At 36.8% G+C, this 12,907-nt stretch overlaps 1 protein-coding gene across 1 annotated transcript in view; it reads right to left on the minus strand.

The window, feature by feature from the left end:
• Window positions 1-12,907, minus strand: part of EFCAB5 (EF-hand calcium binding domain 5) — an 83,727-nt gene that overhangs the window by 32,102 nt on the left and 38,718 nt on the right. The window contains exons 9-11 of the mRNA XM_031468467.2: window positions 8,456-8,611; window positions 6,621-6,720; window positions 461-1,474 (exon numbers count right to left, since the gene is read on the minus strand). Of these exons, the coding sequence (XP_031324327.1) occupies window positions 461-1,474; window positions 6,621-6,720; window positions 8,456-8,611 (1,270 nt within the window). The remainder of the gene's footprint in view (window positions 1-460; window positions 1,475-6,620; window positions 6,721-8,455; window positions 8,612-12,907) is intronic.

Genomic DNA, 12,907 nt, shown 5'->3' on the forward strand with positions numbered 1-12,907 from the left:
ATTTGAAATGCAAGGTGCTTTCTGTCTTAAATATGACTCCCAGAGACTCTTCTAGAACATCTTATATACAACCGAAAAAAGTGAGATACTTTTAAAATTTGAAATCAAATAAATTTTTAAAAGTGGTTTCTAGTATCAGACACCACATTTAAAACAAAAGGACTTCTACTTCCCTTTCATAGTCCAATGAAAATTTCCACATGTAACAGTACCAGAGTTCTTCCTTACAAGTGGCTTCTAGTGTAAAAGGAATTCTAGGTAAATCGACAACAGAGACTTTCTGATTTGCATGTAATTGACTGCTCAAGGTCTAGACTCATGTTAAGTAGCAAAACATGTCTGAAGTTTGCGTGACCTTATATGTCAGAAAAAGATCCTAATGGAAATAAATATTTTCTAAAAAGACTTTAAAAATCACTCTACAAAACAAGGGGCTGATGTAGGAAAACTGTGTTACTACCTGAAAGATGACTTTTTCTGTTTGATACTGAAATTTTCTCTTGCAGTTCAGAATTCATGAATAGATGCTCTTCATATATTTGTTCCTGAGTCCTTTCTTCCTGTGGAGGGACTTTAATGTCCTCAAAGGAAATATCCTCCCTAGATTTTTTACTTTCTCTTAAGATACCACTTTTTCTTGATTGTGAAGTGGAGTCTATGTCCTGTTGTTTTTCTGGAATTGTCTCTCTGTGTGGTTGTTGTTCTGCAGTTGACCCTCTGCGTGGTCCTTGTCCTGTTACTGACTCTCTGCGTGGTCTCAGACCTGCACTTGACCCTCTGTGTGGTCCTTGTTCTATTACTGACTCTCTGCTTGGTCCCTGTTCCTCAGGCGACCCTCTGCGTGGTCCTTGTTCTGTTACTGACTCTCTGCGTGGTCCCTGTTCCTCAGGTGACTCTCTGTGTGGTCCTTCTTGTTCTATTACTGATTCTCTGTGTGATCCTTGTCCTGTTGTTGGCCTTTCATATTGTCGTTGCGCAATTATTGACTCTCTGTAAAGTCCTTGCTTTGCAGTTGATTCAGCGTGGATTCCTCGCAATAGTCCTTGTTCTGGTATTGACTCACTATGTGGTGTTTGTTCTGTTATTAACTCAGTACCTGATCCTTGTTCTGGAGTTGACCCTGTGTAGGTGCCTTGTTTTGCTACTGATTCCTCGTACAGTTCTTGATCTCCAGTTGACTCTCTGTCTTGTTCTTGTTCTTTGGTTGAAATTCTGTCTGGTTCTTCTTCTACAGTTGTCCCTCTCTGCTGTTCTGGTGGGCTTTGTGGTAGTGTTGATTTTCTACGTTCATCATGTTTATGCTGATCTTCCGGATTTGCTAATAACTTATTTTGGGTTTTGCTAGCATGTTTGTCAGAAAGTAATGTATTCATCTCTAAGAGCACTTTGTCAAAGTCTTCATAAATGTGTTTCTGATTATCCATGTCTCCCCAGAACTCAGGCAGGTCTATCTCTCCAAATTCAATGAATGGCCCTAATGCAGAAAACAAAAAATTTACCTAAACAACTGATCTTATAATGCAGAATCAGAGCTAGTAAATTAATGTGAAAAAGCAACAGGCACAGTGATTGTAATACAGGCCTATTGCTTTGAATAAATGTCAGTTACCTTTCCCAGCAACGCAATAAAAAGCAAAAAGGCATCCAGAGGAACATAAAAGATGCTCACTACTATAAATTAGAAATAATCCCTTCCTAAAAGGTATGGTTATGGAAATGAACATGATTCTTTTGCTACTTGGGGAGTTCCTTAGACTGCCAAGGCAAATAGAATTTATCCTCTACTCTTGGCCCTCCGACAATAAGCATAGCATAGGGCTGAGGAAACAGACAAGCGTCTTCCACCTCAACTATCTTTTCAATATCTGCAATATCAAAATAAAAGCAAGTCTCTAACAATCTTTTACTGAGTTATATTTTTCCAATATTCATTTTCTCTATGTTCCCTTTTCCCTGTTTCTTTCTTCTTCATTCCTCAATTCTTTTTCTCCATAACTTATGCGGACCCCTGGTTCAGAATTTTAGGGAAAGCCTGGGTAGCATTTATGAGAATCCCACTGTTAAAGAGCAACAACAGGAAAATAACCCTGATGTTCAGGGTTACAGACAATGGAACTCATGCTACAAGACTGTCCCTCTTCTTCCCAAAACATTTAGTATTTAAGCTCTAAAACTGTGATTCCCACAATTTTCAGGAATCCTCTATGTACATTACCCATAGATTTTCAAGTATTAAGTAATACATTTTCACACAGTAGTAAATTACTGACATTCTTTGGAAAACCCATCCATTCAAAGGCTTTCTCTTTAAAAAAATAAAAATACAGCCCACAATCCTATTTGTTTTGGTAGTAATATACAAAAGATATTTTACTGTGTAAGCACAATAAAGGTGTATAAGTAAAAATGCTTGAGAGAGAGAGGTGTTGCCAAGATGCCAGAGAAGGAAGACCCTGAGCTCACCTCCGCCCATGGGCATACCAAAATTACAACTATTTACAAAGCAACTATTCATGAGAATGACCTGAGACTAGCAAAAAAATATATATATATATTTTCCACAACTAAAAACATAAAGAAGGAATCACAATGAGACAGGTTGGGGGGGGGGCAGAGATGTGGTTAGGTCAAGACCCATAACCCCAGGGAGGCAACCCACAAAAAAGAGGGTAATTACAATTGAAGAGGTTCTCCCCAAGGAGCAAGGGGTCCAAGCCCAACATCAAGATCCCTAGCCTAGAGGTCCAGCACCAGGAAGATGAGTCCCCAGAAGATGAGCCCCCATAACATCTGGCTTTGAAGGCCAGCAGGGCTTATAAATGGGAGAGGCAGAGGGCTACAGGATGCAAGAGACTGAGCTCTTAATGGGCATGTGCAAAATCTCAACAGTCTAACACCCAATACAGATGCAGTAATTTGAAAGGAGCCTGGGTCAGACCTAGTTGCTAATCTGGAGAGGAAGGAGGCAATTGGGACTTCTTTTGGAACACAGATGCTGGTGGCAGCCATTTTGGAGAGCTTTCTCTACCAGAAAGACACTGGTGCTGCCAAGCATCATTTTGGAGTCCTCTCTTTAGCCTGTTACCACCAAAGGCTTACCCATTCCCCAGTGGGCCAGCACCAGCTCTGGGTAACCCCTGGGACCTGCAGCCAACTACATGGCGACCCAGCCCTGCCCATTAATGGGCTGGCAACAGTCCCGGGACCATATGGGCTGTGCAGCCAGTCACACCAGGACCTAGCCCAACCCACCAGTGTGCCAGCAGCCACATCATGAGGCAGGGCCTGGCAGCCAATCAGGCCAGGGTTCTCCCCTGCCTACCAGCACACATTCAATAGTCAGCCCTGACATAAAGAAGGGCCCACACAGCCCACATAGAGCATATAGCTCTGGTAAACAGAGGGGAGTGTACTGCTGGGATGTCTTCTACATAAGGCCACTTCTCTAAGATCAGGAAACATAAACTACCTACCTAATACATAGAAATAAGCACAGAGAATTAGGCAAATATACAATAAAAGTAGTAAATCAATCACTTACAAAGGTAGTAGGAAGGTTAAAAGACAAAAATAGTAAAATCATCTATATCCATAATAAGTAGTTAAAGGATACAAAAACATTAAACATGAGTGGGTGAGTAAAACTGAAGGTTGTTAGAACATGTTTGAACTTAAGGGATCATCAACTTAAAATAATCATGTATACATAAGTAGTTATATATGAACCTTAGGATAACCACAAACCAAAAATCTATAATAGATACACATACACACAAAGAGAAAGAAATCTATAAAGTAAAGGTAATAATCAAAGATAGTGATAATCAAATTGCAAGAGAAGAGAGCCAAAAAACAAAGGAACAAAAAAGAACTTCAAAAATAACCAGAAAACAAATTTTTAAATGGCAGTAAATACATTCCTATGAATTACTTTAAAAGTAAATGGTCTAAATGAATCAAAAATCATACAATGACTGAACAAATATAAAAGCAAGACCCATATCTATGCTACCTACATAATAAAGGCCATATATGACAAACCTACAGCTAACATCATGCTCAATGGTGAAAAGCTGTAAGCATTTCCTCAAAGATCAGGAACAAGACAAGAATGCCTACTCTCACTATTTTTGTTTAACATAGTATTGGAAGGCCTGGCTACAGCAATAAGACAAGAAAAAGAAGTAAAAAGAATTTAAGTTGGAAAGGAAGAAGTAAAACTGTCACTCTTTGCAGATGACATGATATTATATACAGAAAATCTTAAAGGCATCACAAAAAATCTAATAACTAATAAATAAATTCAGTAAAGTTGCAAGATATAAAATTAATATACAGAAATCTGTTCCATTTCTGTACACTAACAATGAACTATCAGAAAGAGAAGTTAAGGGAACAATCCCATTTACCACTGCATCAAATAGAATAAAATACCTGGGAATGAATCTAATAGGAAGGTAAAAGACTGGTACTTGGAAAACTATAAGACACTGATGAAATAAATTGCAGATGACACAAATGGAACGATATACTGTGTTCACAGACTGAAAGAATCAATATTGTTAAAATGATCATACTACCCAAGTTGATCTACAGATTCAATGGAATCTCTGTTAAAACACTAATAACATTTTTCACAGAACTAGAACAAATAATTCTAAAATATTTCATGAAAACACAAAAGACTCTTATAGCCAAAACAATCTTGAGAAAGAAGAACAAAGCTGGAGACATCACATACCCTGATTTCAAAATATTCTACAAAGCTACAGTAATCAAAACAGTATATTACTGGCATAAAAACAGAATGGAGATCAATGAAACAGAATAGAGAGACTGGAAATGAACCTACACTTTTATTGTCAATTACTCTACAAAAAAGAAGGCAAGACAGCCTCTTCAATAAATGGTTTTGGGAAAAATGGGCAGCTATATGCAAAAGAATCAAGCTGAATTACTCTCTCACACCATATACAAAAATAAACTAAAAATGGATTAAAGATTTAAATGTAAGACCTGAAAACATTAAACTCCTAGAAGAAAACATTGGCAGTATGCTCTTTGACATCTTTCTTAGGGGTATATTTTTGGACATGTCTCCTCAGGTAAGGTAAACAAAAGCAAAAATAAACAAATGGAACTACAGCAAACTAAAAGCTTTTGTACAGCAAAGGAGACTATCAACAAAACAAAAAAGGCCTACTGAATGAGAGAAGATATTTACAAATGATATATCCGGTAAGGGGTTAATATCCAAAACAAAGAATTCATACAAACCAACATTAAAAAAACAACCTGATTAAAAAATGGACCTGAACAGACTTTTTTTTTCCTAAGGAAGATGTACAGATGGCCCACAGACAGATGAAAGATGCTCAACATCACTAATTATCAGGGAAATGCAAATTGAAACCACAATGAGATACCACCTCACACCTGTCAGAATGTCTATCACCAAAAAGACAACAAATAATAAGTGTTGGCAAGAATGTGTAGAAAAGAGAACCCTCATGCACTATTGGTGGTATTGTAAATTGGTGCAGCAGTTACGGAAAACAGTATGGAGATTCCTCTTTAAAAACAGAACTGCCATATGATCCAGCAATTTTACTTCTGGATATTTACCTGAAGAAAACAAAAACAGTAATTTGGAAAGATATATGCACCTCAATATTCATTACAGCATGATTTATGATAGCCAAGATATGGAAGTAACCTAAGTGTTCATCAACAGACAAATGGATAAAGAAGATGCAATATATACATACACACACACACAGACACACAAACACAGAGAAATATTACTCACCCATAATAAATGAAGTCCTGCCATTTGCAACAACATGGGGGTGATAAATAAGGCAGACAGAGAAAGACAAATACTGCATGATTTCACTTAAATGTGAAATCTAAAGTGCAAAACAAACAAGCAAAACAAAACAAAAACAGACTCACAGATACAGAGAACAAATGGGTCTTTGCTAGAAGGGAGGCAGCTGGGGCGTGGGTGAAACAGGTGAAGGGAATTAAAAGGTATAAGTCTCCAGTTATATAATAAATAAGTCAGGGGGATTTAATATACAGAATAAGGAATATGGTCAATAGTATTGTAATAACTTTGAAGGGGGACAGATGGTTACTAGACTTATCATGGTGATTATGTCCTAATGAATGAAAATGTCAAATCATTATGAAGTACATCTGAAACTAACATAATATTGTACAACAATTATATTTCAATAAAAATGCTTCAGGAAAGGAAACATTTTTCTTAGAAATCTTAGAATTCCAAGTTGGACATTAAAACTGGAATTACCATTACCAACTTAATTTCCAAAATATCCAGACTGTCAGTAAAGCACTCCTTCAACTGTGAATGAATTTAAAATTGAGTTCTAGAAGAGTTCTGACCTAACAGCTTTTAGTATTGCACTATAGTGAAAAATACATCTAGTTGTGATGAAGAGTGAATTTTGGGGAATGAAGAACTAAATGCAGCTATCATGATCTAAGGGAGATGTTATATGAAGGGATTCCATGGGGATAGAATGACCTCGTATTATCATATCAGTGTCTTGCATCACACCAGCTTGAGCGTACTCCCTCTGGGTGGCACTTACACTGTCTTGGGTTTCTGAGTAAACTTCTGAGCACTTCTGAACTTTGGTCATAGAATGTTTCCAGCAAGGCCAATGTCCTCTGCCGATCCAAAAACCCTACCTAAGCAGAAAGTTTGCAATTAGTTGTTATAGGAGATTTAAAATTTTTATGTAGATGGAATATTGAAGATATCATCATCACCACCAGCACCATCATCATGTAAATAAAAGCTGCGAATCAAAATCAGGAAAGCTGTATCTTTCCTTTAGGCTTATACTCTACTTCCCCTTCTGTGACATGTCAAAATGCCTTGCACTTAGTAGGTGCTTAAATATTTGTTGTTACTGACTCAATTGCTAAAATCAGTATATGATGTTCAGTTCTTACCTAATCTGATCTGTGTATGGCATTTGGAATAATTAACTGCTCTCTACTTGTTCTTGTTTTGCATTGTTTTCATCTTGAGAAAAAAATTAATTACAGAAACATACAGAAAATGATAAAACTAACACTTGTGTTCCCAACACCCAGAAATGATGTTTGTTAACATTTTACATATGTATTTTAAATACTGATATCATAGTACATGTGTCCTTGCTTTTACTTACTCAACATTGAGACTGATTCATGTATGTAAAGAAATATATTTTATTCCTTTTAACTGTTGTATGGTATTCTATAATATGAAAACATTCTAATTTTTAGAAACATCTCTCTATGGATGACCATATATACTATGTAAGATCCACTCAGATAAAGATACAAAACATTTTCACCATCGCAAGGTTTCTTCATGGTTTCTCTTAGTCAATAATTCCCCTGAATGTACTTATTACCCTGATATTTATCACTATAGATTAGTCTTTTTAAATTTCATATAATTGGAATTATATAATATATACCCTTTTACTTAAACATAAGATAGGACACCATAAATCTCCTAGAAGAGAACATAGGCAAAACATTTTCTGACATAAATTGTAGCAATGTATTCCTAGGTCAGTCTACCAAAGCAATAAAAATAAAAGCCAAAATAAACAAGTGGGACCTAATTATACTTACAAGCTTTTGCATAGAAAAGGAAAGTAGGAACAAAACAAAAAGACCATCTATGGACTGGGAAAAAATATTTGCAAATGACATGACTAATAAGGGATTAAGTTTCAGAATATACAGACAGCTCTTAAAATTCAGTAACAAAAACACCGAACAACTGAATCAAAAAATGGGCAAAAGAGCTAAACAGACATTTCTCCAATGAAGACATACAGATGGTCAACAGGCATGTGAAAAAAATGTTCAGTATCACTAATTATTAGAGAAATGCAAATCAAAGCTACGATACCTCATTTACACTGGCCTTACACTGGTCAGAATGACCATCATTAAAAAATTCACAAACAATAAATGCTGAAGAGGATGTGGAGAAAAGGGAACCGTCCTACACTGTTGGTGGGAATATAAATTGGTACAGCCACTATGCAGGACAGTATGGAGTTTTCTTAAAAACTAAAATATACTTACCATATTATCCAGTAATCATACTCCTGGGCATAACATCCAGAGAAAACTATAATTCAAAAAGACACATGCACCCCAATGTTCACAGCAGCACTATTTACGATAGCCAAGACATGGAAACAAACTAAATGTAATTGATAACAAATCAAATCTGAATCTGATGATAACAAAATACAGTTTGTATTTTGTATGTCCTATTCTCCTCCTAGTAATTCATTTTCATTATCAATCCACAACAGATTGGATATTAAAAATGTCACCATCAACAATGGCCTAAAACTGGTCCTTCACAACAAATAGTCTGGGAAGCACTGCTTTAAGGGTCTTACCCTACCTTCCCACGGTCACAATGCAGGAAGAGTTCAGCAAACATCTGCTTCCTCATGTCAGTTTTGATGACTTCCCTGAATTCTTCAGCATAGTGGCAAAGGTGCTTAAGGAGCTCCTCAAACATTTCACTTTTAAAGTCTGCAATGTGCGAAGAGATGAACTGCAGAGAAAAAAAGGATAAATAACTGATATAAAACTGTGCTATTTACTTGGATTTTTCCCAAGGATTCAGTAGATGTGCATGAAATTATTGGCTGCAACTTTCCCCCATATCATCTACTTGTCACTTAGATAACGCATTTTCCTGTTAGGGCTATTCTACAGGCTATGCTGCAGAGAGAGGCGAACAGTACAGCCCCAACACCATACACCAGTGAGACCAGGTATTTTTGGAACAATTTTCCTCTAGATCACATCAGTGTTATATGGGGCAGTTTTTAACCTCACAGTATGAAATAGCAACAGTCATAAAATGTTGTCTGTTAATTAATAGTTCTAAAACTTGAATGTAGTATTTCTTTTGATGCATGTGATATGAACATGTGTTTTCCAAGACTGGCTACATTTAACTATTGGAGTATAAGGGACAGAGGGTGTGGGGTTTTTTTGTTTTTGTCTTCTGATATTGCAATAAGCTATCCTTTGCCTATGATTTGTTTTTTCTTTTGAAAGTGTAGAGTCTGAAAATATCGATGCTCTTGGGCCATTTCTCTGGAGCCCTGTTGAACAGATTCCCAGAAGTGGGATTGCTTGCTTAGAAGGTAAATGTATCTGTATTTTTGATAGGTTTTGACATCAGGCTTGTACCCTTTTGCACTCCCACCACTAATGTATTAGTTTCTCCTTGGCCTCATAATCAGTGTGTATTGTCTTCTAGATTTCTGCTAATTTGATAGGTCAGGAACATTACAATCTTGATCTACGCGTGACTGGAAGTCTCTTGTGGTAAAGAGAAATGGATCAAGCACTGGAAGAGTTTCTGAGTGGACTCCTCTTTAAGTGGTAGTCCAACTCACAAGTCAGTGATTCTTCCTCTGCCACAAGCACAGTGACAGCCAAATTTGTACTGAATGATTCTGCTTCCGTAGCCAGAAGTGATCAAGCCACAGGAAGATATTTAACCTAAACAAAGCCATTCAGATTCTCGACACTGGGAATTAGGAATTAGGACTGGAGAATGACCAGTTGGTATCTAAGAGGGGGTGGACCTGTGAACATAACCTTAAGATTAGTTGGGTGTCCAGAGTCCTCCATGTGAATTAAGGATGTAGAAAAATCTGTAAATAGAGACAGATGAAATGGAAAGCAGAGAGAGAAGAGTCTTGTTCTTCCATTCCCTCTTCTAGTCTTTTCCCAAAGTCAGACCATATTCCTGCCTTTGGTTTCTGCACATTTCATTTTCAGCTATGTTAGCTAAGGCTGGTTTCTGTTTCTTGCAATTAAGGAATAACGACCAATACAGTTTGTTTAAAATGTATCATTTTTTGGACATATTTCATTAACATTTGAAATGAAGATTACAGCTGATATTTCACTTCCTCATTAATACCATCTAGGCAAATTTAGGATATATTATGTAAGAGATACATTAGGCTTGAATCCATGCTAAGAATCGTAAGTCATTATTCAACTGGCATAGAGATCAAAAGAAGAAAATTTAAAGCAGAGCAAAGGAGCTTTTCTAAATATTTCATTTCCTTGGATACCTAAACCTCCTAATTGTCATTTTTCTTTTTTTTTTTTTTTAACATTTTTTATTGATTTATAATCATTTTACAATGTTGTGTCAAATTCCAGTGTTCAGCACAATTTTTCAGTTATTCATGGACATATACACACTCATTGTCACATTTTTTTCTCTGTGAGTTATCATAACATTTTGTGTATATTTCCCTGAATTGTCATTATTCTTGATGGATCAATGAGCACAATTAAGTTCTTATCTGTTACCTTGGGAAGCAGAATAGTATACTGGTTAAGAACTCACATTTTGGAGCTTGTCTGGGTTCAAATCCCAGTTCCCATATTTACTAGCTGAGTAAACCTGGACAAGTCACTGGACTTCCCAATTCCTTAATTTGTGAAGTGGGTACCACAGTAGCTATCTCAGCGGGTCATGGAGAGGATCCTTTGTACGTACAGAGCATAGGTGTTTCACGCAGTAAGTTCTCTGCAGTCATTGCTCTTGTCTCCTCTTGAGTTAGGTAAGAAATTGACCAAGAAAGTTTTCTTTATAGAATAAAAACCCTCTTAGCTAACATACGTATTTAGAAGGAAAAACCCAATGAGATCAATGGTTCTCAAAGTGTGGTCCCTTGGGAGCTTGCTAGAAATGCAAATTTGGGCACCCTATTCTAAGCCTACTGAATCAGAAATTGTGGGGAGACCCAGAATCTATGTTTTTAAAAGCCCTCTGGGTGATTCTTACGCTTAATTCACTAAAGTTTGAACCAGATGATCTGGGGCAACTGGTCCTAATTATTTCAGTATTCTAAGATCCTATTATTCAATCCTTTGTGACTTTTTGCTTAAACAGTAGGTACTTTTTCAAATTGCTGATAAGGTAGAATTATTGAATAATTGACATTTTCTGGCAATACTGTGGCTCAATCCTTTAATGCTGAAATAAAAATTACTGATTCATGAAAAGAAACATCTTGTTTTATATTAAGCTTTTGGGAATTGACCTCAAAGCCATATGAGTTCTCTGGCTATGGAAATGCTATTAAATCAAGAATTAATTTAACTGTTTCTCCAGGAGACACTTTAACATTCTGGATTTATAGCCTATGGGTTTTCTGAGTGAGCATGTTCTGTAAGCGTGGGCTATAAGACGTAAAAGACTACCAGTTGAACTACAAATCAAACTCCAGATAGAATAATTACAGCAGTTTGCCAGAATCTCTTGTAAAAACAGAAAAAGTGAAAACATATGGTAGGCTTTGTGTTTTCATATCCTCCCAAGGAATGAATCAATTAATATCTATAAACTCCAAAATGATTGCTTAGATTAATTTAAGAATATAATTAACTACTAATGTCCTTCAGTTTAATCACTTTGTGAGCTGTTAAACATTTGAACTGTACTTAATCAAGTTGTCTGTATGTGCTAGTCCAAATGTAATGAATTATAGGCTTTTCCTTTCTGACTTGGAAACCAAACTGTTGAGAATGTGGTAAATGTCACATTTAACAGGTTGGTAACTACCATTAGATTCTACAGCTTTGGGATTCACACATATTTAATTCCCACTTGTCCTTGGTGAGCAGGTGATGGGTGGCCAGAGTTTCCTCAATGATCAGATGGGAGATAAGCTCAAAGAAAATGAACTCCTCAATTAGAGTGACCAGCTGCCTCATTTTGCCTGAAAGCCTCAGGTACTGAGAAATCCTTCAGTCAGTTCCAGGTAAACCAGGATGGTTTTAAATCCTCTTCTCTGATCCATGTTAATGGTCTAATCTAAACCTCTGGAAGCATGCTGTGCTGTATCCTTCTTTATATAATAAACTGTCTCTGTAAGTATCTGCAAAGGAAACTTTGCAGCCTTTGTGTCTTTGAAATCTTTTTATCTCCATCCCACTGGGACAAACATAAACTATATAAAGGTGTTATAATTCTGTGGTATGCATTCACCCATTCTTGATCCTTTTATTGTATTTAGATAATCACAAGATAAGGAATATCTAAATGTTTATTATAGATAACTGGGAATGGTGAACACAAATGACAATATGAGTCAAGATTCTGGTGCCCAGAATGAGCAGAACTGATAAGCAGGACACACATCCCTGGAGAACAGTCCTTTAAAAAGATTCACTCTTGTCTGAGAAAACTATACTTTGTATTACTTTGGAGGCAAGAGTTTAGGGGACTAACTATGAAATAGGATCAGGGAAGAAACATCTATCAGTCCAGAGCCAATAGATAGCACCAGTAGATACAGAAGTGTGTCAGTCTCTGAAGCCCCCACAGTTGGGAAGGATGATCTGCATTGATAAGAGGTCAGCCTCTTTCACCTCCTCACTCCAGGGTCTTTGGAGGCTCTCCTCTACCCGAGGCCATCCCTATCCTTCACTCCATGAACCCTTGTTACACTAAAGGTCTTGTATACAGTCATCACCAATGGTTTAGAGATAAGAAAGTTCCTTTCCCTGATAATGTGTGGTGATGCTCTCTTCTTCAAGGACCATTTTCCCCCACAGAAATAGTTACTCTTATTAAGAACTCCATTTCAGGAACTTTGAAACCAAACACCCCAGCCACTATGCAATATATTGCTTCTATTTGGAAAATGGATTCCAATTTCCAAACAACCAATCATCTTACAGAAACTGTTTTTTGGAGAGGGGCATACAGCCATTTGTGGGACTATCATTTAAAAAATTATGGGCACTTTGACAAGTCAGGGTAACTCTGCCTTAAAAAGCACTAAGAAAGGGGTGGAGGAAGGAGAGA

Source organism: Camelus dromedarius, chromosome 16 (assembly GCF_036321535.1).
Source record: "Camelus dromedarius isolate mCamDro1 chromosome 16, mCamDro1.pat, whole genome shotgun sequence".
NCBI lineage: Eukaryota > Metazoa > Chordata > Mammalia > Artiodactyla > Camelidae > Camelus > Camelus dromedarius.